This window comes from Lucilia sericata, unplaced genomic scaffold (assembly GCF_015586225.1).
Source record: "Lucilia sericata isolate MDLA Ls3-8-SP2 unplaced genomic scaffold, ASM1558622v1 Contig002190F_arrow, whole genome shotgun sequence".
Lineage (NCBI taxonomy): Eukaryota > Metazoa > Arthropoda > Insecta > Diptera > Calliphoridae > Lucilia > Lucilia sericata.
This window is the reverse complement of record NW_023996025.1, coordinates 29774-55557: the sequence shown is the minus strand read 5'-3', so window position 1 is coordinate 55557 and position 25784 is coordinate 29774. Positions and strand designations below refer to the sequence as shown.

The window sequence follows — 25784 nt, the reverse complement described above, 5'->3', positions numbered from 1 at the left end:
TAGACTATAGACTAGACTATAGACTAGACTATAGACTAGACTATATACTAGACTATAGACTAGACTATAGACTAGACTATAGACTAGACTATAGACTAGACTATAGACTAGACTATAGGCTAGACTAGACTGTAGACTAGACTATAGACTAGACTATAGACTAGACTATAGACTAGACAATAGACTAGACTATAGACTAGACTATATACTATACTTTAAACTATAGACTATAGGCTTGACAATGCACTGGACTATGGACTAGACTATAGTTTAAACTAAAGACTAGAATATAGACAAAATTTTTCGATATCAAAAAGTACTGAAGAATGTACTAAAGTATAGAATTTTCCATGCCTGCTCTTTATACTATATAGAAACACAAAAATTATTTTAATTTTTCCCCTAAATTACAAAAAATATATATTTTTCTAAAAATTAACTCTAAAATTTTTTATTTATTATTTAAATTTCTTAATTTAACCAAAAAATTTAAAAAAATTAAACCTAAACGTTACAACAAATTAATTTCAAATTATTTAATTCGATTTTTTTAATCGATTAAAAATTCTTGTTTTCTTTTTTTCTTCTTCTATTTTTATAATTTTCCAAAAAAATAAAAACATATGAATAATTCCGAAAAAATCAAAAATAAAACCAACTTGGATTTTCCGTTTTCCAAAATCAAATCCAACTCAAAATAAAACAACTCACTTGAATAAAATTTTATTTCACTGTGCAATTTTTTTCTTAAAAAAATGTTTAACTCTTTTTCTCTAAAAAAATCTTTAAATAATTTCTGCAATTTCCAATAAATTTTTAAAATTCCTCAAATTAAAAATGAAAAAAAAAAAACACTGAAACTAAAAATTTAAAAATTAAAAAAAAAATCACATACAACACAACAATGACAATGACAAAGATGATGTTCCAGGCAAGGTGGACGAAAAGGCAACACAATTACATGCCATCGCCTCGCTGAAGGTTCTGCTGGATGCCACAAAACCCCAACGGGGTGGTGCTACCACCTCGGCTGCCAATCATGTGAAGATTAATCTGAAAGAGACCACATTAGCGGATCGTCCAAATGGCAATATTGATACAACTCTAGATTCGGTGAGTAGCAAATGTTTCAATTTACAAAAGCTAAAACAGATTTCAAAACTTTTAAGAAATTTAAGTATTTTGCTAGTTTTTCCATAGAAAAAAAAGTATAATTTAGGGCTAAAACTGGTTTTCTAAAGGAAAGCTCTTCACAACTAAAAGCTTTTTTAAATGTTTTCTTGTTGCAGCAAGCTACCACACAAAAAAGCATAAAGCAGTATCTTTAAAAAAAGCTCCAAAACACCAACTTTTAAGGGTATTCTAATCATAAGATTTAAAAGCTTTTTAAAAGCTTAACTTTTGACCAAAAGCTTTTATTGTAACTAGAAAAATTTTTAGTCAGTGAACTAAATATAAAGCAAATTTTAACAAAAAACATGCTTTTAGGTGAAAGCTCTCGAATTTTATAAAAAAGCTTTAAGCTCTTTTTAAGAAAATTATGAATAAAAACATAATTATTATTTATTGAAAAATAAATAATAATTATAAATAATATTATTTATTGAAAAATGTAAAAAAATGTACATAAAAAGCCAAAGCTTTTTGATTTGCAAAAAAAAAACATATTTTTCACAAAAGCTTTGAATTTTTATAAAAAAAGCTTTAAGCCTTTTTTAAAAAGGGTTTTTCATTGAAAGCCTATTCACGATATGAAAAAAATTTCAAAAAAATATAAATTTCCAAAATTTCAGCTGCTTCCTAGAACTTTTGTTAAAAGCTTAAATTTTAGCTTAAAACTTATTTTTAAATGTAAGAATTTTGAAAAAATTGTGTAAAAACCACTTTTTATATAAAATCTTTTTATTATTAATAAAAAAAGCTTTATGCTCTTTTTCTAAAAATCGAATTTTTCATGGAAAAATATCAAAAATTAGCTTTGAAAAGTAAGAATTAAAGCTTTTAAAGCATTTTTTTTTATTAAAAGAGCTTAAAGCTCTTTTTTGAAAATTCTTAAAAATCGTACAAGTTTTGAGTTCATCTACTTATAAGAGTAAAATATAAATAGTAATCTTTAAAAAGCTGCATTTAAATATTAAAGCATTTCTTGTTAAAATAGCTTAAAGCTCTTTTTTGAAAATCCTTAAAAATCGTACAAGTTTTGGGCTTAATCTACATACTAGAGTAAAATTAAACTTTTTACTGGTAAAAACTTGCAGTTTTTCTAAGAAGAGAGCTTTATGCTTTTACCAAAAGCTTAAATAAATAAAATGAGTTTTAAGCTTTTTTTCAAAAAATTTTATTTTTCATTTAAAAATATAAATAATAGCATTTAAAGCTACATTTTGAGCTTTCGAAGCTTATTTTGTTAAATGTGCTTTAAGCTCTTTTTTTGAAAATCCTTAATAATGGTACAAGTTTTGGATTCATTTACTTATTAGTTAAAAATTAAACATATTGCTAGTAAAAACTTTTAGTTTTACTAAGAAGAGAGCTTTGTGATTTACCAAAAGCTTAAATAAATAAAAAAAAAACTTAAGAGTTTTTCCAAAAAAATTGAATTGTTTCATTTAAAAATATAAACAATAGCTTTAAAAGCAACATTTGAAGCTTTTAAAGCTTATTTTGTTAAAAGAGCTTTAAGCTCTTTTTTGTAAATCCTTAAAAATCGTACAAGTTTTGGGGTTAATCTACTTACTAGAGTAAAATTAAACGTTTTACTGGTAAAAACTTGCACTTTTTCTAAGAAGAGAGCTTTACGCTTTTACCAAAAGCTTAAATAAATAAAAAGAGCTTTAAGCTTTTTTTCAAAAAAATTTATTTTTTCATTTATAAATATAAATAATAGCTTTAAAAGCTACATTTAAAGCTTTCGAAGCTTATTTTGTTAAAAGAGCTTTAAGCTCTTTTTCGAAAATCCTTAAAAATTGTACAAGTTTTGGAGTTTTCTTAAACAAAATTTTGTGATATTAAAAAAAAATCGTATTTTTTATAAAAAATTTCAACATTTAGCTTTAAAGCTTTGAGCTTTTTTGGAAAATCTTAAAAATTGAGCGTTTCTGTCTTAACTAAGGATACAAATAAATTTTTTTTAAGAAATTTATGAATGACAATACATTTGCAGTGTTATGTGGTAACTTAAAGCTTTTGAGAGAGAAAGCTTTAAGCTTTTTTTAATTCTTAAATAAATTATAGAAATTTTGTTTTTTAAGAAATATTATGAAAAAACAAGAACAAAGTTAAAAACAGATTTTGTTTAATATATTTGATGAGTTTTTTGGCAATTTGAAGCTTTTGAGAATGAAAGCTTTAAGCTTTTCTTGAGGTAATTTCTTAAAGAAAACATAGAAATTTGTAATAATGAAACAAAATTATACATTTAAATGTATTTGAAGTTTTAAAAAGTTTGTTATAACATAAAGCTTTTTAGAGTTGAGCCTTAAATTATACTTTAAACTTTAGGTATACGTTTTCTACTCTAACTTATTGAATGCTATTTTCTAGTAAATTTATCAATAAATTATATTTTGAGATAAATGTTATTTAGCAACCATTTAGATAAAAACAAAATTCTAGGTCACACACCAACCGCTGCATAATTTACTTAAGTTTTCATTTATTATTTAGTTAATTATTAAAATAGGATTCAATTAAAGCAGAGAATGAAAAGGAAATGTTAAGGAGCATTTTGAATAAAATATTTTTAGAAAATATAAATATGGTTCGAAGGACCATTTAATTCTCTTGAACCCGTTTAAGGTTAATGTAACTGTCTTGTCCTAGTTGACAGTTTTTTTAAATGCTTGTCGCCAACATTTCCTTTTCCTCTGCTCTGCCATCGGTATATGCTCTGTGTTTTGTTTATTATTAATTTTTATTTTTTATTGAAAAATTTGCAATAACAACGAAAGAAAAAAACCATTAATCAAACAAAACCAAGGATTTCTGTTGATTTTTCTTGTTTTTTTTTTTTAAATATAATTTCGAACAGAATGTTTAAATTGTTGGTTATTTTTTTTTTTGGTTTTAAATGTTTATTTTCAAGCAGAGTATGAAAGTTTGTGTGTTATTCCAAAAAATAAATGATGAATTGTTTTTTATTTTTATATTTTTCCAACATAATTTAATTATTTCAACAATTAAAACAGAAAGTGTGTGTTTTTTTTTTTTTTTGTGGGAGTTATCAGACTCCCTCTTCAGTATTTATATATTCATTGAAAAACCCTATAAAAATATCTGATCTATATTTGCTTATACATGGCAGAACAGGACTCACGCATCATAAAGCAAATGGAACGTGACACCTTTAACATATGTTACATTTTTTATGTGAACAAAAATCCTGTCGGCTGCAGTATGTATGAATGAATGGTTTATGGTTCATTATTTTTCATTGACATTTTCGTATTTTTGCTTTTTTTTCAAACTACAGCTTTATATTTCATTTATTACCTTGGCAAAATTCGCTGTAAAATGTGTTATGGCTGTAAAAATGAAAAGTTTACAAACCTTTCAATGTTTTTTTTTTTTTTACTTTACATTCATATACATACATATAGTGGTTTTGGTCTATTTAGTTATTTAGTGGGGGGTCTATAGAAACCACTATTTTAGCCTATAGAATCAATTACGCTAATTGCTATTTATATAAAAAGAAATGCAAAATTTTTTGTAAATACATGTGAAATGGTTCGTTGTAGTTACAACAAAACCTCAAAAAAAATTTAACTAATTTAAACGGAAGTTGAAAAATTTTAAAGGGTTCGTAGCACCATATGATACTGGAAGTCAAAGTTTAAACTTCATTCTAGTTCTGTTCTACTTATGTTCCTGTCCAGTTCTAGTTCTGTTCTAGTTCTGTTCTAGTTCTGTTCTAGTTCTGTTCTAGTTCTGTTCTAGTTCTGTTCTAGTTCTGTTCTAGTTCTGTTCTAGTTCTGTTCTAGTTCTGTTCTAGTTCTGTTCTAGTTCTGTTCTAGTTCTGTTCTAGTTCTGTTCTAGTTCTGTTCTAGTTTCTAGTTCTGTTCTAGTTCTGTTCTAGTTCTGTTCTAGTTCTGTTCTAGTTTCTAGTCTAGTTCTGTTCTAGTTCTGTTCTAGTTCTGTTCTAGTTCTGTTCTAGTTCTGTTCTAGTTCTGTTCTAGTTCTGTTCTAGTTCTGTTCTAGTTCTGTCTAGTTTCTAGTTTCTAGTTCTGTTCTAGTTCTGTTCTAGTTCTGTTCTAGTTCTGTTCTAGTTCTGTGATAGTTCTGTTCTAGTTCTGTTCCAGTTCTGTTCTAGTTCTGTTCTAGTTCTGTTCTAGTTCTGTTCCAAGTTCTGTTCTAGTTCTGTTCTAGTTCTGTTCTAGTTCTGTTCTAGTTCTGTTCTAGTTCTGTTCTAGTTCTGTTCTAGTTCTGTTCTAGTTCTGTTCTAGTTCTGTTCTAGTTCTGTTCTAGTTCTGTTCTAGTTCTGTTCTAGTGCTGTTTCTAGTGCTGTTCTAGTGCTGTTCTAGTGCTGTTCTAGTGCTGTTCTAGTTCTGTTCTAGTTCTGTTCTAGTTCTGTTCTAGTTCTGTTCTAGTTCTGTTCTAGTTCTGTTCTAGTTCTGTTCTAGTCGTTCTAGTTCTGTTCTAGTTCTGTTCTAGTTCTGTTCTAGTTCTGTTCTAGTTCTGTTCTACTTATGTTCCTGTCCAGTTCTAGTTCTGTTCTAGTTCTGTTCTAGTTCTGTTCTAGTTCTGTTCTAGTTCTGTTCTAGTTCTGTTCTAGTTCTGTTCTAGTTCTGTTCTACTTATGTTCCTGTCTGTTCTAGTTCTGTTCTAGTTCTGTTCTAGTTCTGTTCTAGTTCTGTTCTAGTTCTGTTCTAGTTCTGTTCTAGTTCTGTTCTAGTTCTGTTCTAGTTCTGTTCTAGTTCTGTTCTAGTTCTGTTCTAGTTCTGTTCTAGTTCTGTTCTAGTTCTGTTCTACTTATGTTCCTGTCCAGTTCTAGTTCTGTTCTAGTTCTGTTCTAGTTCTGTTCTAGTTCTGTTCTAGTTCTGTTCTAGTTCTGTTCTAGTTCTGTTCTAGTTCTGTTCTAGTTCTGTTCTAGTTCTGTTCTAGTTCTGTTCTAGTTCTGTTCTAGTTCTGTTCTAGTTCTGTTCTAGTTCTGTTCTAGTTCTGTTCTAGTTCTGTTCTAGTTCTGTTCTAGTTCTGTTCTAGTTTCTGTTCTAGTTCGTTCTAGTTCTGTTCTAGTTCTGTTCTAGTTCTGTTCTAGTTCTGTTCTAGTTCTGTTCTAGTTCTGTTCTAGTTCTGTTCTAGTTTCTGTTCTAGTTCTTTCTAGTTCTGTTCTAGTTCTGTTCTAGTCTGTTCTAGTTCTGTTCTAGTTCTGTTCTAGTTCTGTTCTAGTTCTGTTTCTAGTTCTGTTCTAGTTCTGTTCTAGTTCTGTTCAAGTTCTGTTCTAGTTCTGTTCTAGTTCTGTTCTAGTTCTGTTCTAGTTCTGTTCTAGTTCTGTTCTAGTTCTGTTCTAGTTCTGTTCTAGTTCTGTTCTAGTTCTGTTCTAGTTCTGTTCTAGTTCTGTTCTAGTGCTGTTCTAGTTCTGTTCTAGTGCTGTTCTAGTTCTGTTCTAGTTCTGTTCTAGTTCTGTTCTAGTTCTGTTCTAGTTCTGTTCTAGTTCTGTTCTAGTTCTGTCCTAGTTCTATTCTAGTTCTGTTCTAGTTCTGTTCTAGTTCTGTTCTAGTTCTGTTCTAGTTCTGTTCTAGTTCTGTCCTAGTTCTATTCTAGTTCTGTTCTAGTTCTGTTCTAGTTCTGTTCTAGTTCTGTTCTAGTTCTGTTCTAGTTCTGTTCTAGTTCTGTTCTAGTTTCTGTTCTAGTTCTGTTCTAGTTCTGTTCTAGTTCTGTTCTAGTTCTGTTCTAGTTCTGTTCTAGTTCTGTTCTAGTTCTGTTCTAGTTCTGTTCTAGTTCTGTTCTAGTTCTGTTCTAGTTCTGTTCTGTACTAGTTCTGTTCTAGTTCTGTTCTAGTTCTGTTCTAGTTCTGTTCTAGTTCTGTTCTAGTTCTGTTCTAGTTCTGTTCTAGTTCTGTTCTAGTTCTGTTCTAGTTCTGTTCTAGTTCTGTTCTAGTTCTGTTCTAGTTCTGTTCTGTTCTAGTTCTGTTCTAATTCTGTTCTAGTTCTGTTCTAGTTCTAGTTCTGTTCTAGTTCTGTTCTAGTTCTGTTCTAGTTCTGTTCTAGTTCTGTTCTAGTTCTGTTCTAGTTCTGTTCTAGTTTCTGTTCTAGTATCTGTTCTAGTTCTGTTCTAGTTCTGTTCTAGTTCTGTTCTAGTTCTGTTCTAGTTCTGTTCTAGTTCTGTTCTAGTGCTGTTCTAGTTCTGTTCTAGTTCTGTTCTAGTGCTGTTCTAGTTCTGTTCTAGTTCTGTTCTAGTTCTGTTCTAGTTCTGTTCTAGTTCTGTTCTAGTTCTGTTCTAGTTCTGTTCTAGTTCTGTTCTAGTTCTGTTCTAGTTCTGTTCTAGTCTGTTCTAGTTCTGTTCTAGTTCTGTTCTAGTTCTGTTCTAGTCTGTTCTAGTTCTGTTCTAGTTCTGTTCTAGTTCTGTTCTAGTTCTGTTCAGTTCTGTTCTAGTTCTGTTCTAGTTTCTAGTTCTGTTCTGTTCTAGTTCTGTTCTAGTTCTGTTCTAGTTCTGTTCTGTTCTAGTTCTGTTCTGTTCTAGTTCTGTTCTGTTCTAGTTCTTTTCTAGTTCTGTTCTGTTCTAGTTCTGTTCTAGTTCTAGTTCTGTTCTAGTTCTGTTCTAGTTCTGTTCTAGTTCTGTTCTAGTTCTAGTTTTCGAGGTTCTTAAATTAAATGGTTTTAAAAAATAAACATTTTAAAAAACACACACTTTTTTAATATTTTTTTACCATTTTTATTTTTTAAAATTTTTATCATTCTTTAAAATTTTAATGGCGTGCCTTGCTGCGAGTGCGTGTTATTTTTTGTGTTTGAACATTTTACATGATTTATTGAAACTTTTACTTTTTAACTTTTAGATAAATATTTGATGTTAAATATTTTCTGTTAAATATTATGTTTTATGTTTTTATTGAAATAAATTTTTAAATGTTTAAATATTGAAAATTTGAGAAAAAAAAAAATACAAAAAACCCATGCAACGATTATGTGTGACTATTTCTAAACAATTTAAAAAAATATAAACTTTCTACCTAAATTTTATTACATGTATGTCTCTGTCTTAAGAACTATTACGCTATTCTATCTAAAAAAACTGATTATGTCTCCTTTTTATATATAAACGTATTATTTAAATGTTTGTTATTTCAAAATCAAAAAAAATGTCGAATACCTTAAACCTTTCAATATGAAATCTATCTCTATTAAACTCGCTCTCATGTATCACCTGCCACCTATGAAAAATGTTCACCTTCTTTAAATTCTCAGCTCTATTCTATGATTTCTTTCTATCACCTTTAATCACTTCATTTTTCAACTTTAAATTTAGTTTTTTCTACCTTCTTTAAGTTATTATTTCAAGCATTTACTCATTTTCGAACTTAACCTATTTTCTCTACCATAGACCTAATTCGGAAATATATATTCAGTTTTATATAATAATTTTTATTAATAGAAAGTTGCTTTTAAGTTTATTTATGTTGAATTTGGTACTTTATTGCTTTGTCTTTGATTTTCCTATATAAAATGCCACCTTTATTAGATTTGTTGCTTTCCGTATTGAAATAGTTAATTACAAAAATTTTCATAAAATATCAGAAAATCATTTTATATACTTAATTATCATACGTTCAAATTATAAAAATAAAAATAATCAAAAGAAATTAAGTAAAGTTTTTTAAAAGAGTCTGTATAAAAACAGATTATTATGGTGCGAATGACCATATTCTAGTTCTAGTTCAGTTCTAGTTCTAGTTCTAGTTCAGTTCAGTTCAGTTCTAGTTCAGTTCTAGTTCAGTTCTAGTTCAGTTCTAGTTCAGTTCTAGTTCAGTTCGAGTTCATTTCTAGTTCAGTTCTAGTTCAGTTCTAGTTCATTCTAGTTCAGTTCTAGTTCAGTTCTTAAGTTCAGTTCTAGTTCAGTTCTAGTTCATTTCTAGTTCATTTCTAGTTCAGTTCTAAGTTTCAGTTCTAGTTCAGTTCTAGTTCAGTTCTAGTTCAGTTCTAGTTCAGTTTCTAGTTCAGTTCTAGTTCAGTTCTAGTTCAGTTCTAGTTCAGTTCTAGTTCAGTTCTAGTTTCAGTTCTAGTTCCAGTTCTAGTTCAGGTTCTAGTTCAGTTTCTAGTTCATTCTTTCAGTTCTAGTTCAGTTCTAGTTTCTAGTTCAGTTCTAGTTCAGTTCTAGTTCAGTTCTAGTTTCAGTTCTAGGTCAGTTCTAGTTCAGTTCTAGTTCAGTTCTAGTTCAGTCTAGTTCAGTTCTAGTTCAGTTCTAGTTCAGTTCTAGTTCAGTTCTAGTTCAGTTCTAGTTCAGTTCTAGTTCAGTTCTAGTTCAGTTCTAGTTCAGTTCTAGTTCAGTTCTAGTTCATTCTAGTTCGTTCTAGTTCAGTTCTAGTTTCAGTTCTAGTTCAGTTCTAGTTCAGTTTCTTAGTTTCAGTTCTAGTGCAGTTCTAGTTCAGTTCTAGTTCGTTCTAGTTCAGTTCTAGTTCAGTTCTAGTTTCAGTTCTAGTTCAGTTCTAGTTCAGTTCTAGTTCAGTTCTAGTTCAGTTCTAGTTCAGTTCTAGTTCAGTTCTAGTTCAGTCTAGTTAGTTCTAGTTCAGTTCTAGTTCAGTTCTAGTTCAGGTTCTAGTTCAGTTCTAGGTTCAGTTCTAGTTCAGTTCTAGTTCAGTTCTAGTGCAGTTCTAGTTTCAGTTCTAGTTCAGTTCTAGTTCAGTTCTAGTTCAGTTCTAGTTCAGTTCTAGTTCAGTTCTAGTTCAGTTCTAGTTCAGTTCTAGTTCAGTTCTAGTTCAGTTCTAGTTCAGTTCTAGTTCAGTTCTAGTTCAGTTCTAGTTCAGTTCTAGTTCAGTTCTAGTTCAGTTCTAGTTCAGTTCTAGTTCAGTTCTAGTTCAGTTCTAGTTCAGTTCTAGTTCAGTTCTAGTTCAGTTCTAGTTCAGTTCTAGTTTCAGTTCTAGTTCAGTTCTAGTTCAGTTCTAGTTCAGTTCTAGTTCAGTTCTAGTTCAGTTCTAGTTCAGTTCTAGTTCAGTTCTAGTTCAGTTCTAGTTCAGTTCTAGTTCAGTTCTAGTTCAGTTCTAGTTCAGTTCTAGTTCAGTTCTAGTTCAGTTCTAGTTCAGTTCTAGTTCAGTTCTAGTTCAGTTCTAGTTCAGTTCTAGTTCAGTTCTAGTTCAGTTCTAGTTCAGTTCTAGTTCAGTTCTAGTTCAGTTCTAGTTCAGTTCTAGTTCAGTTCTAGTTCAGTTCTAGTTCAGTTCTAGTTCAGTTCTAGTTCAGTTCTAGTTCAGTTCTAGTTCAGTTCTAGTTCAGTTCTAGTTCAGTTCTAGTTCAGTTCTAGTTCAGTTCTAGTTCAGTTCTAGTTCAGTTCTAGTTCAGTTCTAGTTCAGTTCTAGTTCAGTTCTAGTTCAGTTCTAGTTCAGTTCTAGTTCAGTTCTAGTTCAGTTCTAGTTCAGTTCTAGTTCAGTTCTAGTTCAGTTCTAGTTCAGTTCTAGTTCAGTTCTAGTTCAGTTCTAGTTCAGTTCTAGTTCAGTTCTAGTTCAGTTCTAGTTCAGTTCTAGTTCAGTCAGTTTCTAGTTCAGTTCTAGTTCAGTTCTAGTTCAGTTCTAGTTCTAGTTCAGTTCTAGTTCAGTTCTAGTCAGTTCTAGTTCAGTTCTAGTCAGTTCTAGTTCAGTTCTAGTTCAGTTCTAGTTCAGTTCTAGTTCAGTTCTAGTTCAGTTCGTTCAGTTCTAGTTCAGTTCTAGTTCAGTTCTAGTTCAGTTCTAGTTCAGTTCTAGTTCAGTTCTAGTTCAGTTCTAGTTCAGTTCTAGTTCAGTTCTAGTTCAGTTCTAGTTCAGTTCTAGTTCAGTTCTAGTTCAGTTCTAGTTCAGTTCTAGTTCAGTTCTAGTTCAGTTCTAGTTCAGTTCAGTTAGTTCAGTTCTAGTTCAGTTCTAGTTCAGTTCTAGTTCAGTTCTAGTTCAGTTCTAGTTCAGTCTAGTTCAGTTCTAGTTCAGTTCTAGTTCAGTTCTAGTTCAGTTCTAGTTCAGTTCTAGTTCAGTTCTAGTTCAGTTCTAGTTCAGTTCAGTTCTAGTTCAGTTCTAGTTCAGTTCTAGTTCAGTTCTAGTTCAGTTCTAGTTCAGTTCTAGTTCAGTCTAGTTCAGTTCTAGTTCAGTTCTAGTTCAGTTCTAGTTCAGTCCTAGTTCAGTTCTAGTTCAGTTCTAGTTCAGTTCTAGTTCAGTTCTAGTTCAGTTCTAGTTCAGTTCTAGTTCAGTTCTAGTTCAGTTCTAGTTCAGTTCTAGTTCAGTTCTAGTTCAGTTCTAGTTCAGTTCTAGTTCAGTGCTAGTTCAGTACTAGTTCTAGAATGGAACTAGATTCTAGTTCTATTCTAGTTCAGATCTGTTCTAGTTCCATTCTTCTGTTTCTAGTTTTGTTCTGCTGTTATTTGTGGAAAAGGTACTTTTTAAAAAAAGTACCTTTTTAAAAAACTTTTACTATATTTTATTTTAAAACTATTCGTATTATTTTGGCAATTTTGTGTGTGTTTGTGTGTGACACTTCAAAAATAAATTCATGTATTTTCTAGTTAAAAAAGCTTTAAGCTCTACACACAAAACAGCTTTGATTTGGTTTTAAAAAAGTAGTTAATATAAAGTAGTTTAAGCAAAAATTATATAAATATATTTTAGAAATATTTAGTTTTTAGCAATAGACAAAGCAAAGCTAAAAATTTTGAATTATTGGTTTTTTATTTATAATTTTTTAAATATAATTTTTTTAAATTTAAACAAAATGGTTTTGAAAAAAACCAAAAAAAAAAAAAAAATATTCCGAGTTGGGCCTTTTCTAACCCTTTAAAATATTGGTGGTTTTTTAACTAAAATTTTAAAAACTTGAAAAAACTTAAGCTATAAAACCCTTTACTTTTCTTACTCTCTTAACAGTCTTTCCTAAACTTTAAAACTTTCTTGAAAAAAAAGCTTTTTTTAGTTAAAATTTATTGTTTTTTGTACAACTTGTTTGTTTGAATTGCTCTAACTTTAAGTGAAATTTTGTTTAAACTAATTAAGTAAAACTTTTTGTATTTAAACTATTAATTTAAATATAATTAAAAAATATAAATTAAATATTTTTATATATTCATTTTTTTTTCTTCTTCACACCAATTGAAACTCTAACTACTTCTATACTGTGTTGATTTAAATGAATTAAACAAAAAAATATTCAAATTAAATTTGTTAACTTAAAACAAAAAAAAAAACTAAAATTAACAAATTTAAAGCCATCGTTAAGTGGTCGTCGTGCCAGCTGGATAGATCAAAGGGTCAAAATTCAAACGCGAAAATTTAGCATCAAAGTTAGTTTCACAAAAATAATTTTATTTCTTTTTCTACTTACTTTTTTTTAAAAAAAACAAAAACAAAAACTTAACAAAACTACTACAACAACATAATTTTTCTATAATTTATTTTTATAACAATAATTTTTTGACTGCTTTTTATATAACAAAAATCTAAAAATAAAACAATAATTTCTAATTGATTGTTATATTAATGTAAACATTTAATTAATTTAATTAATTTCTAACTTAGTTACAATTATATTTTAGACAAAAGCTTTAAATAATTTTGCCACAGAAAAAACTTTAACACCTTAGTTATTTTTATAATTTCCATTAAAAATAAGTTTTAAATTTTATTTTGGATTTGTTTTCAAAATTTGATATTTTTAATTTAATTACTTAATTAGTATTAAATTCTGTGTGTATTCATTGTTAATTTAGCATTGAATCCATTTGTAATTAGTAATTGTATTGGCACCTAAAATGTAATAACAAAATCTTGTGTAATTGCCATGGCTTTAAATGTTGTTATAAATATTTTATATTATTAAAAAAAAAAACAAAACTGTAAAAATCTAAAAGATTTTTTTTCAAATGCATGCAATTGAAACATAATTTTATATAAAAATATTAAAAGAATTTCAGAAAAATGTTGATAAATTATGAACACTGTGCAATTTTATGGGACGAAAGTGATAAATTTTTAAACGCACTTTTCCATAACTGTCTAGTTCAGTTTTGATTCAATTCTGATAGAGTACCAGGTCAAGATTAGTTTTAACTTAGTTATAGTTCAGTTCTAGTTCTGTTCTACTTCTTTTCTAGTTCTGTTCTAGTTCTGTTCTAGTTCTGTTCTAGTTCTGTTCTAGTTCTGTTCTAGTTCTGTTCTAGTTCTGTTCTAGTTCTGTTCTAGTTCTGTTCTAGTTCTGTTCTAGTTCTGTTCTAGTTCTGTTCTAGTTCTGTTCTAGTCCTGTTCTAGATCTGTTCTAGTTCTGTTCTAGTTCTGTTCTGTTCTAGTTCTGTTCTAGTTCTGTTCTAGTTCTGTTCTAGTTCTGTTCTAGTTCTGTTCAAGTTCTGTTCTAGTTCTGTTCTAGTTCTGTTCTAGTTCTGTTCTAGTTCTGTTCTAGTTCTGTTCTAGTTCTGTTATAGTTCTGTTATAGTTCTGTTATAGTTCTGTTATAGTTCTCTTCTAGTTCTCTTCTAGTTCTGTTCTAGTTCTGTTCCAGTTCTGTTCTAGTTCTGTTCTAGTTCTGTTCTAGTTCTGTTCTAGTTCTGTTCAAGTTCTGTTCTAGTTCTGTTCTAGTTCTGTTCTAGTTCTCTTCTAGTTCTGTTCTAGTTCTGTTGTAGTTCTGTTCTAGTTCTGTTCTAGTTCTATTCTAGTTCTGTTCTAGTTCTGTTCTAGTTCTGTTCTAGTTCTGTTCTAGTTCTGTTCTAGTTCTGTTCTAGTTCTGTTCTAGTTCTCTTCTAGTTCTGTTCTAGTTCTGTTCTAGTTCTGTTCTAGTTCTGTTATAGTTCTGTTATAGTTCTGTATAGTTCTGTTATAGTTCTGTTATAGTTCTGTTATAGTTCTCTTCTAGTTCTGTTCTAGTTCTGTTCTAGTTTGTTCTAGTTCTGTTCTAGTTCTGTTCTAGTTCTCTTCTAGTTCTGTTCTAGTTCTGTTGTAGTTCTGTTCTAGTTCTGTTCTAGTTCTATTCTAGTTCTGTTCTAGTTCTGTTCTAGTTCTGTTCTAGTTCTGTTCTAGTTCTGTTCTAGTTCTGTTCTAGTTCTGTTCTAGTTCTGTTCTAGTTCTGTTCTAGTTCTGTTCTAGTTCTGTTCTAGTTTGTTTCTAGCTGTTCTAGTTCGTTCTAGTTCTGTTCTAGTTCTGTTCTAGTTCTGTTCTAGTTCTGTTCTAGTTCTGTTCTAGTTCTGTTCTAGTTCTGTTCTAGTTCTGTTCTAGTTCTGTTCTAGTTCTGTTCTAGTTCTGTTCTAGTTCTGTTCTAGTTCTGTTCTAGTTCTGTTTCTGTTCTAGTTCTGTTCTAGTTCTGTTCTAGTTCTGTTCTAGTTCTGTTCTAGTTCTGTTCTAGTTCTGTTCTAGTTCTGTTCTAGTTCTGTTCTAGTTCTGTTCTAGTTCTGTTCTAGTTCTGTTCTAGTTCTGTTCTAGTTCTGTTCTAGTTCTGTTCTAGTTCTGTTCTAGTTCTGTTCTAGTTCTGTTCTAGTTCTGTTCTAGTTTCTGTTCTAGTTCTGTTCTAGTTCTGTTCTAGTTCTGTTCTAGTTCTGTTCTAGTTCTGTTCTAGTTCTGTTCTGTTCTGTTCTAGTTCTGTTCTAGTTCTGTTCTAGTTCTGTTCTAGTTCTGTTCTAGTTCTGTTCTAGTTCTGTTCTAGTTCTGTTCTAGTTCTGTTCTAGTTCTGTTATAGTTCTGTTCTAGTTCTGTTCTAGTTCTGTTCTAGTTCTGTTCTAGTTCTGTTCTAGTTCTGTTCTAGTTCTGTTCTAGTTCTGTTCTAGTTCTGTTCTAGTTCTAGTTCTAGTTCTGTTCTAGTTCTGGATCTAGTTCTGTTCTAGTTCTGTTCTAGTTCTGTTCTAGCTGTTCTGTTCTAGTTCTGTTCTAGTTCGTTCTAGTTCTGTTCTAGTTCTAGTTCTGTTATAGTTCTGTTCTAGTTCTGTTCTAGTTCTGTTCTAGTTCTGTTCTAGTTCTGTTCTAGTTCTGTTCAGTTCTGTTCTAGTTCTGTTCTAGTTCTTTCTAGTTCTTCTAGTTCTGTTCTAGTTCTGATCTAGTTCTGTTCTAGTTCTGTTCTAGTTCTGTTCTAGTTAGTTCTGTTCTAGTTCTGTTCTAGTTCTGTTCTAGTTCTAGTTCTGTTCTAGTTCTGTTCTAGTTCTGTTCTAGTTCTGTTCTGTTCTAGTTCTGTTCTAGTTCTGTTCTAGTTCTGTTCTAGTTCTGTTCTAGTTCTGTTCTAGTTCTGTTCTAGTTCTGTTCTAGTTCTGTTCTAGTTCTGTTCTAGTTCTGTTCTGGTTCTGTTCTAGTTCTGTTCTAGTTCTGTTCTAGTTCTGTTCTAGTTCTGTTCTAGTTCAATTCTAGTTCTGTTCTAATTGGAAAAATTATATGTGTTCCTTTGCCAAACCCTATTTTAGTTCAAAAGGAATAAAAAAACAAAACTGTGAACAAATTCAAAGAAAGCTTTAAAAAAATTATACTCTAACAAGGACAAATATTTGCCAGAGTTGCTGCTGATGACAATGTTACTACGAAAACTAATGCTGGCTGGCAATAAATCGTTGATTTTTGCTTTTAATTTTCTAACGAAAAAAAAAAAAACGGAAAATCAATTGATTTGAAATTTGCACCCAACACACCGAACCAAATGTTGACATAGTACAAACAGAAACATTCGAACATTGAACATGTATGTATGCCCCAGCAATTTCCAAAGATACCATCCATGTAAAGAGCGCATTGACTGTAATTGAGTACAAATGTTAAAATTCTTTTATTTGCTGTTAAATGTGTGGGTGGGTAGTGAGTGGTTCATGTTGGCACTCCAACTCGAGCAAGGGTGCTAAAAAAAATAGTACCTAAAAAAGGGATTTTTTTTCTGTTCTACCAGCATGTCGTGATTTAGTCAAATTTCTTTTCACTATTCAATACAATTTATTGCCGACAATATTTTATGTTCTAGCTCTCAATGCTTAAGAATGTTAAGGAATTAGTGCATCAGATTGAATCTAACTGGATTGCATTCTTTAATAAACAACCAAACGACAAATACGACATACATTGACTTGGTACCTTTTTCACTGCAATGATGGAACAAATGTACGAACATAGTTGCTATTGTTGGCCTTGGATATTTGGAGGGAAATGATTTTCAACGTTGTGTCCTTTTGGCCTCATTGCTCATGTTATAGTAAGGAGGTCGCAAGAAATAAAGATTGAACAACAGCAGAAGCAGCAGCAGTTTAACAATATCAATCACTTTGGTCATCAATTTTAAAGCAAAGAAATTGAAATAGTTTTTTTTTTCGTTTTTTTTTTCTATTTCTATTATTATTTTATATTTGTTATTTGAAACGTGTGAGTAAAAGAAATTTATTTCAATATGTGAAAGCAAGGAAATGAAAGAAAAAGCTTGAAATTGAAAAAAATAGTACTTTTTCTAGTTATAAAACACATTTTAAAGCAGAAATTTAATTTAAAACTATAAAAAACAATGAATTATAAGAAATTTTGTAAACAACAAAAAAGTACTTTTTTAGTACATTTTAAAAAAAGTACTTTTTTAATGAACGTTTTGTAAAATTCTGTATATTTTCACTATGAAATACTAAACTAAAAGAAAATTTAGAATTTTTTTAAATTTTAAAAACATAAAAACATTTTAATTTATTTAAAAAAGTACTTTTTTCAAAATTTTTTGCCAGCAGTAACAAATAATTAGTTTAAATTCATAACAAATGGTTGAAATTTATAATTTTAATTTTGAACAAAAAAAGTACTTTTTTAAAAATTTTATAAAAAAAAAGTACTTTTTTCAAAACTTTTTTGAAAAAAATTCGTGAATAATTATAAATTTTTTTAAAAAGGTACTTTTAAAAAAAAAAGTAATTTTTGGACATTTTGTCAAAAAGGACTTTTAAGAAAATTTTAACAAAAAGTACTTTTACTACAATTTTTTTATATCTTAACATAAAAAGAGTAAAAACTAGTTTAAAACAGCAAAAATTATAAATTTTGTTAAAAAAGTACTTTTTTAAAATTGCCCGAAAAAAGTACTTTTTAAAAATTTTCAGTAATTTCACATTAAAATGACAAAACTTTTAACTTAATAGACACAAATTTACTGAAAATTAATTTGAATATTTAACGGAAAGTACTTTTTGCAAAATTTTTAACAAAAAGTACTTTTTTACAAAATTTTTTGAACTTTTATGTTAAAATGGCAAAAAATTACAATAAATTCGCAAAAATAACTTAAAATTTTGATAACGGCCAAAAAGTACTTTTTTGAACATTTTAAGAAAAAGTACTTTTTATACAATTTTTAATATTTTTACTTTGAAATTAAAAAATTTTGCTCTAAATAAGCAAAAGTGGCTAAAAATTATGGTTTATACTAAAAAAGTACTTTTTTGATAATTACAACAAAAAGTACTTTTTGTAAATTTTGAAGTATTTGTGCTCTAAAATAATAAAAATTTGATACAAATTAAATAAAATGGCTTAAAATAGGATTTTACAAAAAAAGTACTTTTTTGAATAATTTTAACAAAAATTACCTTTTACTTAAATTTTGGAAAATTCAGCATAAAAAGGATAAAAATACAAACCTTTTAACAGAATTTATGGCAACAATGACGATTTGAAATAAAAAAGTACTTTTTTACAAATATCGAAAAAAGTACTTTCTCAAATTTTTTTTATATTTTTACCTTAAAATAGCAAAAAATTTCCATAAATTAGCAAAATTAGTTAATTTATACGAAATAGTACTTTTTTGATAATTTTAACTTAAATTGTCTATCAAAATTTAACAAAATTTGTTAAAATTATATTATGAACCAAAAAGTACTTTTTTAAAAAATTTTCATTTATTTTATAAAGTTTTCACTGTTTCAACAATTGCTCTAAAAACGTGTTAAATGAATAAATTGTGTTCACTCTTAATAAAATCTCTCTACATCCATCACTACAACTTCCTTTCATGTTTATTGTTGTTTTTTCTCCCTTCGCCATCAATTCAATCAGTTTTGAATTTCATTTTCAATAAAATCATTTTCTACAATATTAACATTATACCACTACAAAAAAAAAACGACAGACAGACAACCTGCAGTAGTCAGTCATATAACATTCTTCTTCTATATTAAAAAAGAGTGGTTCAATTCGTTACAATAAAAGGAAATATATTTTATAGACTAAAAGGAAAAAATCGCACACACACCCAACGTGCTCTTTACATTCCCTCACTTACATCCGGAGATAGTTGAGGCAAACTGTATGTGTAATTTATTTTCTAGACAACATGCCAATACTCTCTCACACATACGTGCATACTTACTTCAAACTTTAACGTAATGTTATAAAATAAGACATGCATTACAACAACTTATTTTTTTGTATATTCATGGAGTGGGAACGAGTTTGGTCCATATACTGCTACAGCTATAACTTTATCCTGGAAAACAACATTACAACAAAAGTGACAATAAAGAGCAAAATGTTTATGTATGAAGCAAAGTGTCTATAAAGATGGATGTTCTCGTTTAAATGAATATTCATACAGACAAACACACATATATTATACAGAACAGGGTTGGAAAACATACTATTAAAGTATTAAAATTAAGCCACAAAACAGTACAATGATCGGACTACAGTTTGGACTATAGACCAGACTTTAGACTAGACTATAGACTATACTATAGACTAGACTATAGACTAGACTATAGACTAGACTATAGACTAGACTATAGACTAGACTATAGACTAGACTTTAGACTATACTATAGACTACACTATAGACTAGACTATAGACTACACTATAGACTAGACTATAGACTAGACTATAGACTAGACTATAGACTAGACTATAGACTAGACTATAGACTAGACTATAGACTAGACTATAGACTAGACTATAGACTAGACTATAGACTAGACTATAGACTAGACTATAGACTAGACTATAGACTAGACTATAGACTAGACTATAGACTAGACTATAGACTAGATTATAGACTAGACTATAGACTAAACTATAGACTAGACTATAGACTAGACTATAGACTAGACTATAGACTAGACTATAGACTAGACTATAGACTAGACTATAGACTAGACTATAGACTAGACTATAGACTAGACTATAGACTAGACTATAGACTAGACTATAGACTAGACTATAGACTAGACTATAGACTAGATTATAGACTAGACTATAGACTAGACTATAGACTAGACTATAGACTAGACTATAGACTAGACTATAGACTAGACTATAGACTAGACTATAGACTAGACTATAGACTAGACTATAGACTAGACTATAGACTAGACTAGACTATAGACTAGACTATAGACTAGACTATAGACTAGACTACAGACTAGACTATAGACTAGACTATAGACTAGACTATAGACTAGACTAGACTATAGACTAGACTACTATAGACTAGACTATAGACTAGACTATAGACTAGACTATAGACTAGACTATAGACTAGACTATAGACTAGACTATAGACTAGACTATAGACTAGACTATAGACTAGACTATAGACTAGACTATAGACTAGACTATAGACTAGACTATAGACTAGACTATAGACTAGACTATAGACTAGACTATAGACTAGACTATAGACTAGACTATAGACTAGACTATAGACTAGACTATAGACTAGACTATAGACTAGACTATAGACTAGACTATAGACTAGACTATAGACTAGACTATAGACTAGACTATAGACTAGACTATAGACTAGACTATAGACTAGACTATAGACTAGACTATAGACTAGACTATAGAGTAGACTATAAACTAGACTATAGACTAGACTATAGACTAGACTATAGACTAGACTATAGACTAGACTATGGACTAGACTATAGACTACACATAGTCTAGTATAAAGCATAGCTTTTGCTAAAATTACTATTTTTTTCAAAATTTAAATTTTCCATGACTGATGCAGAGCATGCATGCACATACAAGTCCAGTCATGTAGATTTGTTAACAAAAAACAACACAAATGTAAAATGAGAGGGAACAACCAAAGAAAATATAAAAGAAAAATATTTAAGAAAAATTAAGTTAAAAGCAGCACAAAAAGTGAAGGACATTTCTTGCTAAAACAAAAAAGGACAACTACATTCATTCGAACAACAAAAGCTACTAAAAACTGACAAAAGGCATGCAGCTGCAACAAAAAAAACTATGCATATGTAGAGGAACAACACATCCCAGCTAAAAGCAACAAAAACAATAGAGAAAAAAGGAAAATAAATAAATGGCAATTTATTTTCATAACGAAATTTTAACAAAAAAAAAAAGAATTAAAATAAATAAAATTAACATGAAAGAGAAATGTAGAAATTTTGCTAAATAAAAGAAATTTAAAGAAAACATTGAAAAAAGCTTGAAATAATATAAAATAAATGTTTAGTTTAAAAGAATTCTCGATGAAATTAAAAGAAAATTTTATAGAAATTTTTTAAAACTACTTTAAATGAAAATGAACAAATCGTTTATCTAAATGCTACAGGAACGAAATGGAATCTTGTGAAACACTACATTTTTTACCTGGAGATTGCTGAATGTTATATAAGTTCCCATATAATACTTTAAATTATGTAACGCTCATAAGAAACCGGTTTAAATGCAAGGGGAACGAAATGGAATCTTGTAAAACACTAAATTTTTACAGTTGAAACAATGAAAATTTAATAAAAATTTATATTTAATGAGTTAGAAGGAGTAAAATTGTCAAAAAGTTTGCTGAAATGGAAGAGGAACGAAATGGAATCAAGTGAAACACTTGATATTTAACATTACTATAGAAAAAATCTAGTAGAAATACATATACAAAGCCTTAAGGCACAAACATATATATAAATCTGACTTTATATGCTAGAGGAACGAAATGGAATCGAGAGAAACACTTAATTTTCAACATTAATATGTAAAAAATTTAATAGAATATCATATGCAATACTGAAAACTATAAATAACTATGAATAACAATCAAAAACTGGCTTTATATGTTAAAGGAACGAAATGGAATCAAGTGAAACATTAAGATTTTTCCTTAAAACTGGAAAAATCTAATAGAAATGCATATATAATGCCATTACGATATTAAAATTATTTGTATACAATGCTCTTATAAGACCAAAATTATTAATTTAAGTCCCTAAATGCTAAAGGAACGAAATGGAATAAAGTGAAACACTTCACTTTTATTATAATAACTTTGTATAACTATCAAAAACTGGCTTTATATGTTAAAGGAACGAAATGGAATCAAGTGAAACACTTAATTTTTACTTTAAATTAAAAACAATTTAATATAAACGCTTATATAACGCTGTTACAAGAGTAAAATTATCATGAAAAGCTGTTTTTAGGCCAGCGGAACGAAATGGAATCAAGTGAAACACTAAATTTTTTACTTATAAATATGGGAAATCTTAAAGAAATTCTTATTTAAGGATTAAAAGTATAAAAAATTATCATGAAAAGCGTGAAAATGTCAAAGAAACGAAATGGAATTTAATGAAACACTAATATTTTCTCATTTCCTAAACGTTTTTGGCTTAAAACTTACATATAAAATGATTTTATAGACAAATTTTCTTCAGAAACGAAATGGAATCTAATGAAACACTTACATTTCTAGAAGATTTATGAGATTTTCTTCAACTTTTTCAATATTAAAGTTTAATATCCCAAAAATAACTAAAAATACAAGCTGCTCTCCTCATCAGTTTTATCCACATCATGTGTGCATGAATTTGAGTCAAGTGTATCACAACAACAACAATTGATAATAAATCCCTAGCTGATATAAACAACAACAGCAACCGCTTTTTTTCTCTTATTCTCTGGTACTTGATAAATTATGCAAAATACAAAATGTCAGTTAGTTTTAATATGAAGAATAGCAACAACAACAAGAACGGGAGCATCATCATCAACATCAGTAGCAGCAGCAGCCAAGGATATAGCTCCTTGTAAATTATACCAGTGTAGTGGTAATACAGCAAAAAACCCCATATGTTTATGACATTTAAACAGACAAAAAGGGAAAGAGAGAGAGAAAGGGGTAGACTTATAGAGATAGAAAGAGATTTAAATATTTTAAAAACCCCTTTAAGTAAGTGTATTTAATGATGACGCTTATAATGATCATGATGATTATAATAACATATTGTACATAATATGGTTGTTGTTGTTGCTGTTGCCTACTACAACTGCTGATGATAATGGTAATGAAAATTATAATCATCAATGACGTTGTCATTGTCACTGGCTTTTAGAAATGTAATATGCAAGTGTGTGAAAATTTGTCATAAATATGAATGTATTTAGTGGAAAGAGTTTACACATGTTGTTGAAAATAACTACTGCAACAACAACTACAATAAAACATGTAGAAATATTGTTGGCCAAAACCATAAGCGGATTAGAAAAGGCTTTAAAATTTATTGTATTCGACAGACGGACGTTTAGACAAATGGTTGGTTGGTTGGACAGACAGAAAGCGTAGTACATGAACAATTGTTGTTTAAATATTTTACAAGTACATTTGTTATAGTTGTTTTTTTATTGCTGTTGTTGTGGAATTAGTGGAAAATGTAATCAAATATTGATTTTTCGTTTAATTTTGTTTTTTTGTTCCATTCCGTTCCCGTTCTTAAACAAATGCTACAAATAGAAATAAATAACATGACATGGTACAAAACAATTCAAGTGGAATAAGAGAACAACAACAGCAACAACACAAAAATCTTGCTAAAGTCTTTGTCAAGGTAATATTGGGGGAAAAAAACACATGTTTATAATTAAAATAAATATTAATAAAGGAAATGGATTTGAGGCAAATAATGGCAGCCAGAAATAAATCTTTGAAATAAAACTGAAAACAATATTTAAGGAATGCCATGGAATCTAGTGAAACACTTAACAAAACCACGAACACTTCTTAAAAACTAAGAAAACCTTAAAAAACTAGCAAAAACACATAAAAGAAACAAATAAAATGAAAAAAGCATCAAAATTCTAAAGGAACTTAATGGAATCAAGTGAAACATTTTGAACTTAACACGTACAATGTCAAAAAAACCTTTAACAGTAATATAAGAAAAGCTAAAAACTAGAGGAACGAAATGGAATTTTATGAAACACTCAAATTTTGTCCATAATATTGATGTTCTTACCTAAAAACCTTGGAAAAACTAGTTTAAAACACAAAAAACCCACAAGGAACGAAATGGAATCAAGTGAAACACTAATAAAATAATATAAAAGGTATTTTAATCCTTTAAAAAAGCATAAAAAATTACAAAAAAGTATTAAATATCTAAAAAAAATAAAGTGGAACAAAATGGAATCAAGTGAAACACAAAGAAACAACAGAAAATGCTTTATAAATATGTTCAAAATTAAAGACAAACATGCAAAATATCTTCAAAGTTTAAGAATTTCGCTTAGAAAGCCTTTAAGCGAAACAGGAACGAAATGGAATTAAATGAAACATTAAAAATTTTCCTAATACAAATGATGATTAACAGCAAAAATCTAATTTAAAGTGTTTTTATAAAAAATTACATATTTATATGAAAAATTTCATCAAGGAACGAAATGGAATCGCGTGAAACACTTATTAATTTCAAATAAAATGCAGGCAAAACATAAAGCAAAACAAGGAAAATACATAACTTTAAAAAACCTAACCAAATTTGTCACATTTTGTAAAGAAATTCTTAGTGGAACGAAATGAAATCTAATGGAACACCTACAAAATAAAGTTTAAATTAAGCCAAAATTTAAAACGATCAAAGGAAAGTAAATAAAATAACAACAAAATGAAAAAAAAGTAAGTTTTTATAAGGAAACTAATAAAGGAACGAAATGGAATCCAATGAAACACTTACAAAATGTAGTTAAAGTGAAGCAAAACAATTTACAGAAATAAAGAAAAACAAGATAGAATCATGAAGTAGTAAAAAATATAAGAAAATACACTGATAGTCTTTCAACCTAAAAGGAACAAAATGGAATTTAGTGAAACACTAATAAAACTTTGCAAAATATATAGCAATATCTTCTCAACACATGGAAAATCATAATAAATAGTTTGAATGTAACACAACATGTCAAGAGTAGTATTAAATCTTAGAGGAACGTAATGGAATCAAGTGAAACACTTTTAAAATTATATAAAAGTGTTGAAAATTTCTTCGAAACAAATATGAAATCATAGAATGTAATGAAAACATATCAAATGTGACTTTAAATCTAAGAGAACGTAATGGAATCCCATGAAACACTAATAAAACTTGGCGAAAATGATAGAAAATTATTTTAAACCTGTAGAAATTATAGAAAAGAGGTTTTAATTAAAATAAATTCCAGTTTAAATATGTTGCAAGGAACGAAATGGAATTAAATGAAATACTATTTAAAGTTAATGAAAATAAAGCTAAAATTTTGGAAAAATTTAAGTAAATAGTAAAAATTTTTAATACGCATGAAAACCTATTGAAACTGCTTCGAAATAGAAAAGGAACGAAATGGAATTAGGTGAAACATTATCAAAACATCAATAACATTAAGCCAATCTGTTAAAACAAAATAAATAATCATAAAAAATAGTTTAAAAACCATTGTTGTAGTGAAATAGTTGCAAGGGACGAAATGGAATCAAGTGAAACACTAATAAAATTTAAAGAAAATAAAGCTAAAATTAAGGACAAATTAGGGTAAATGGAGAAAATTAAATAAAATGTTTAAAAACTTATTGAAATTGCTTCGAAAATGATAAGGAACGAAATGGAATTAAGTGAAACATTAGAAAAACTTCATTAAAATGTTGTTAATTTGTTTAAAATATATAAAAAAATCATAGAAAATAGTTTAAAATCTTTTGTTTATGTAAAAAAATGTACCAGGAACGAAATGGAATAAAGTGAAACACTAGCAAAAAGTTAAAGAAAAATCAGGTTAAATGTTTTAAAGCCTTTAAAATGCATGAAAATCTATTAAAATTGTTTCTAAAAAGAAGAGAAACGAAATGGAATTAGGTGAAACACTAACAAAACTTCATTAAAATGATGTTAATGTGTTTTAAATTCATAGAATCTCATGGAAAATAAGTTAAATGAATGAAATTTTTTGAAAGCTGCTGTCTTTAGTAAACTTAAATTTTTAGGAACTTTTAAAGCTTTTCAAGCTAAATATGATGACTATATAGGAGAAAATCTTTCACTAGTTTGTTGTCCAGTTATATTACACAAGAAACTCATTAATATTACCATAGATTTGGTCAGTGAAGTAGAAAAAGACTGAAAATAGTTTTGGGTTTATAAAGCAGGAGAAAGAAAATGAAATGAACAGCGCACAGCAGCAGCAACAGTTAAAGGCAAAACTGGAAACTATAAAAAAAGCTATAAATAGAAAAAACTTTAAAAGGAAAGTTTTATATAAAATTATGTTTCTAAATCAATGAATATTACTGTGTTATTTATGTATGTATATTTAAAAAGCATGTTTTTTTAAGATGAAATGTTTTAAAAAATTTTAAAATTTTTTCTAAATTTTTCTTTAATTTTTTTTTTAACAATATTTATAACCTTATTTAAGTCATATTTATATTATAAT

General features: G+C 28.5%; 1 protein-coding gene across 1 annotated transcript in view; it reads left to right on the top strand.

The window, feature by feature from the left end:
* Positions 1-897: 897 nt before the first annotated feature.
* Positions 898-25784, top strand: part of LOC119613556 (sodium/potassium/calcium exchanger Nckx30C-like) — a gene marked incomplete at its 5' end in the record, with an annotated part of 40271 nt that continues 15384 nt past the window's right edge. The window contains 2 exons of the mRNA XM_037969575.1: positions 898-1113; positions 12370-12444. Of these exons, the coding sequence (XP_037825503.1) occupies positions 898-1113; positions 12370-12444 (291 nt within the window). The remainder of the gene's footprint in view (positions 1114-12369; positions 12445-25784) is intronic.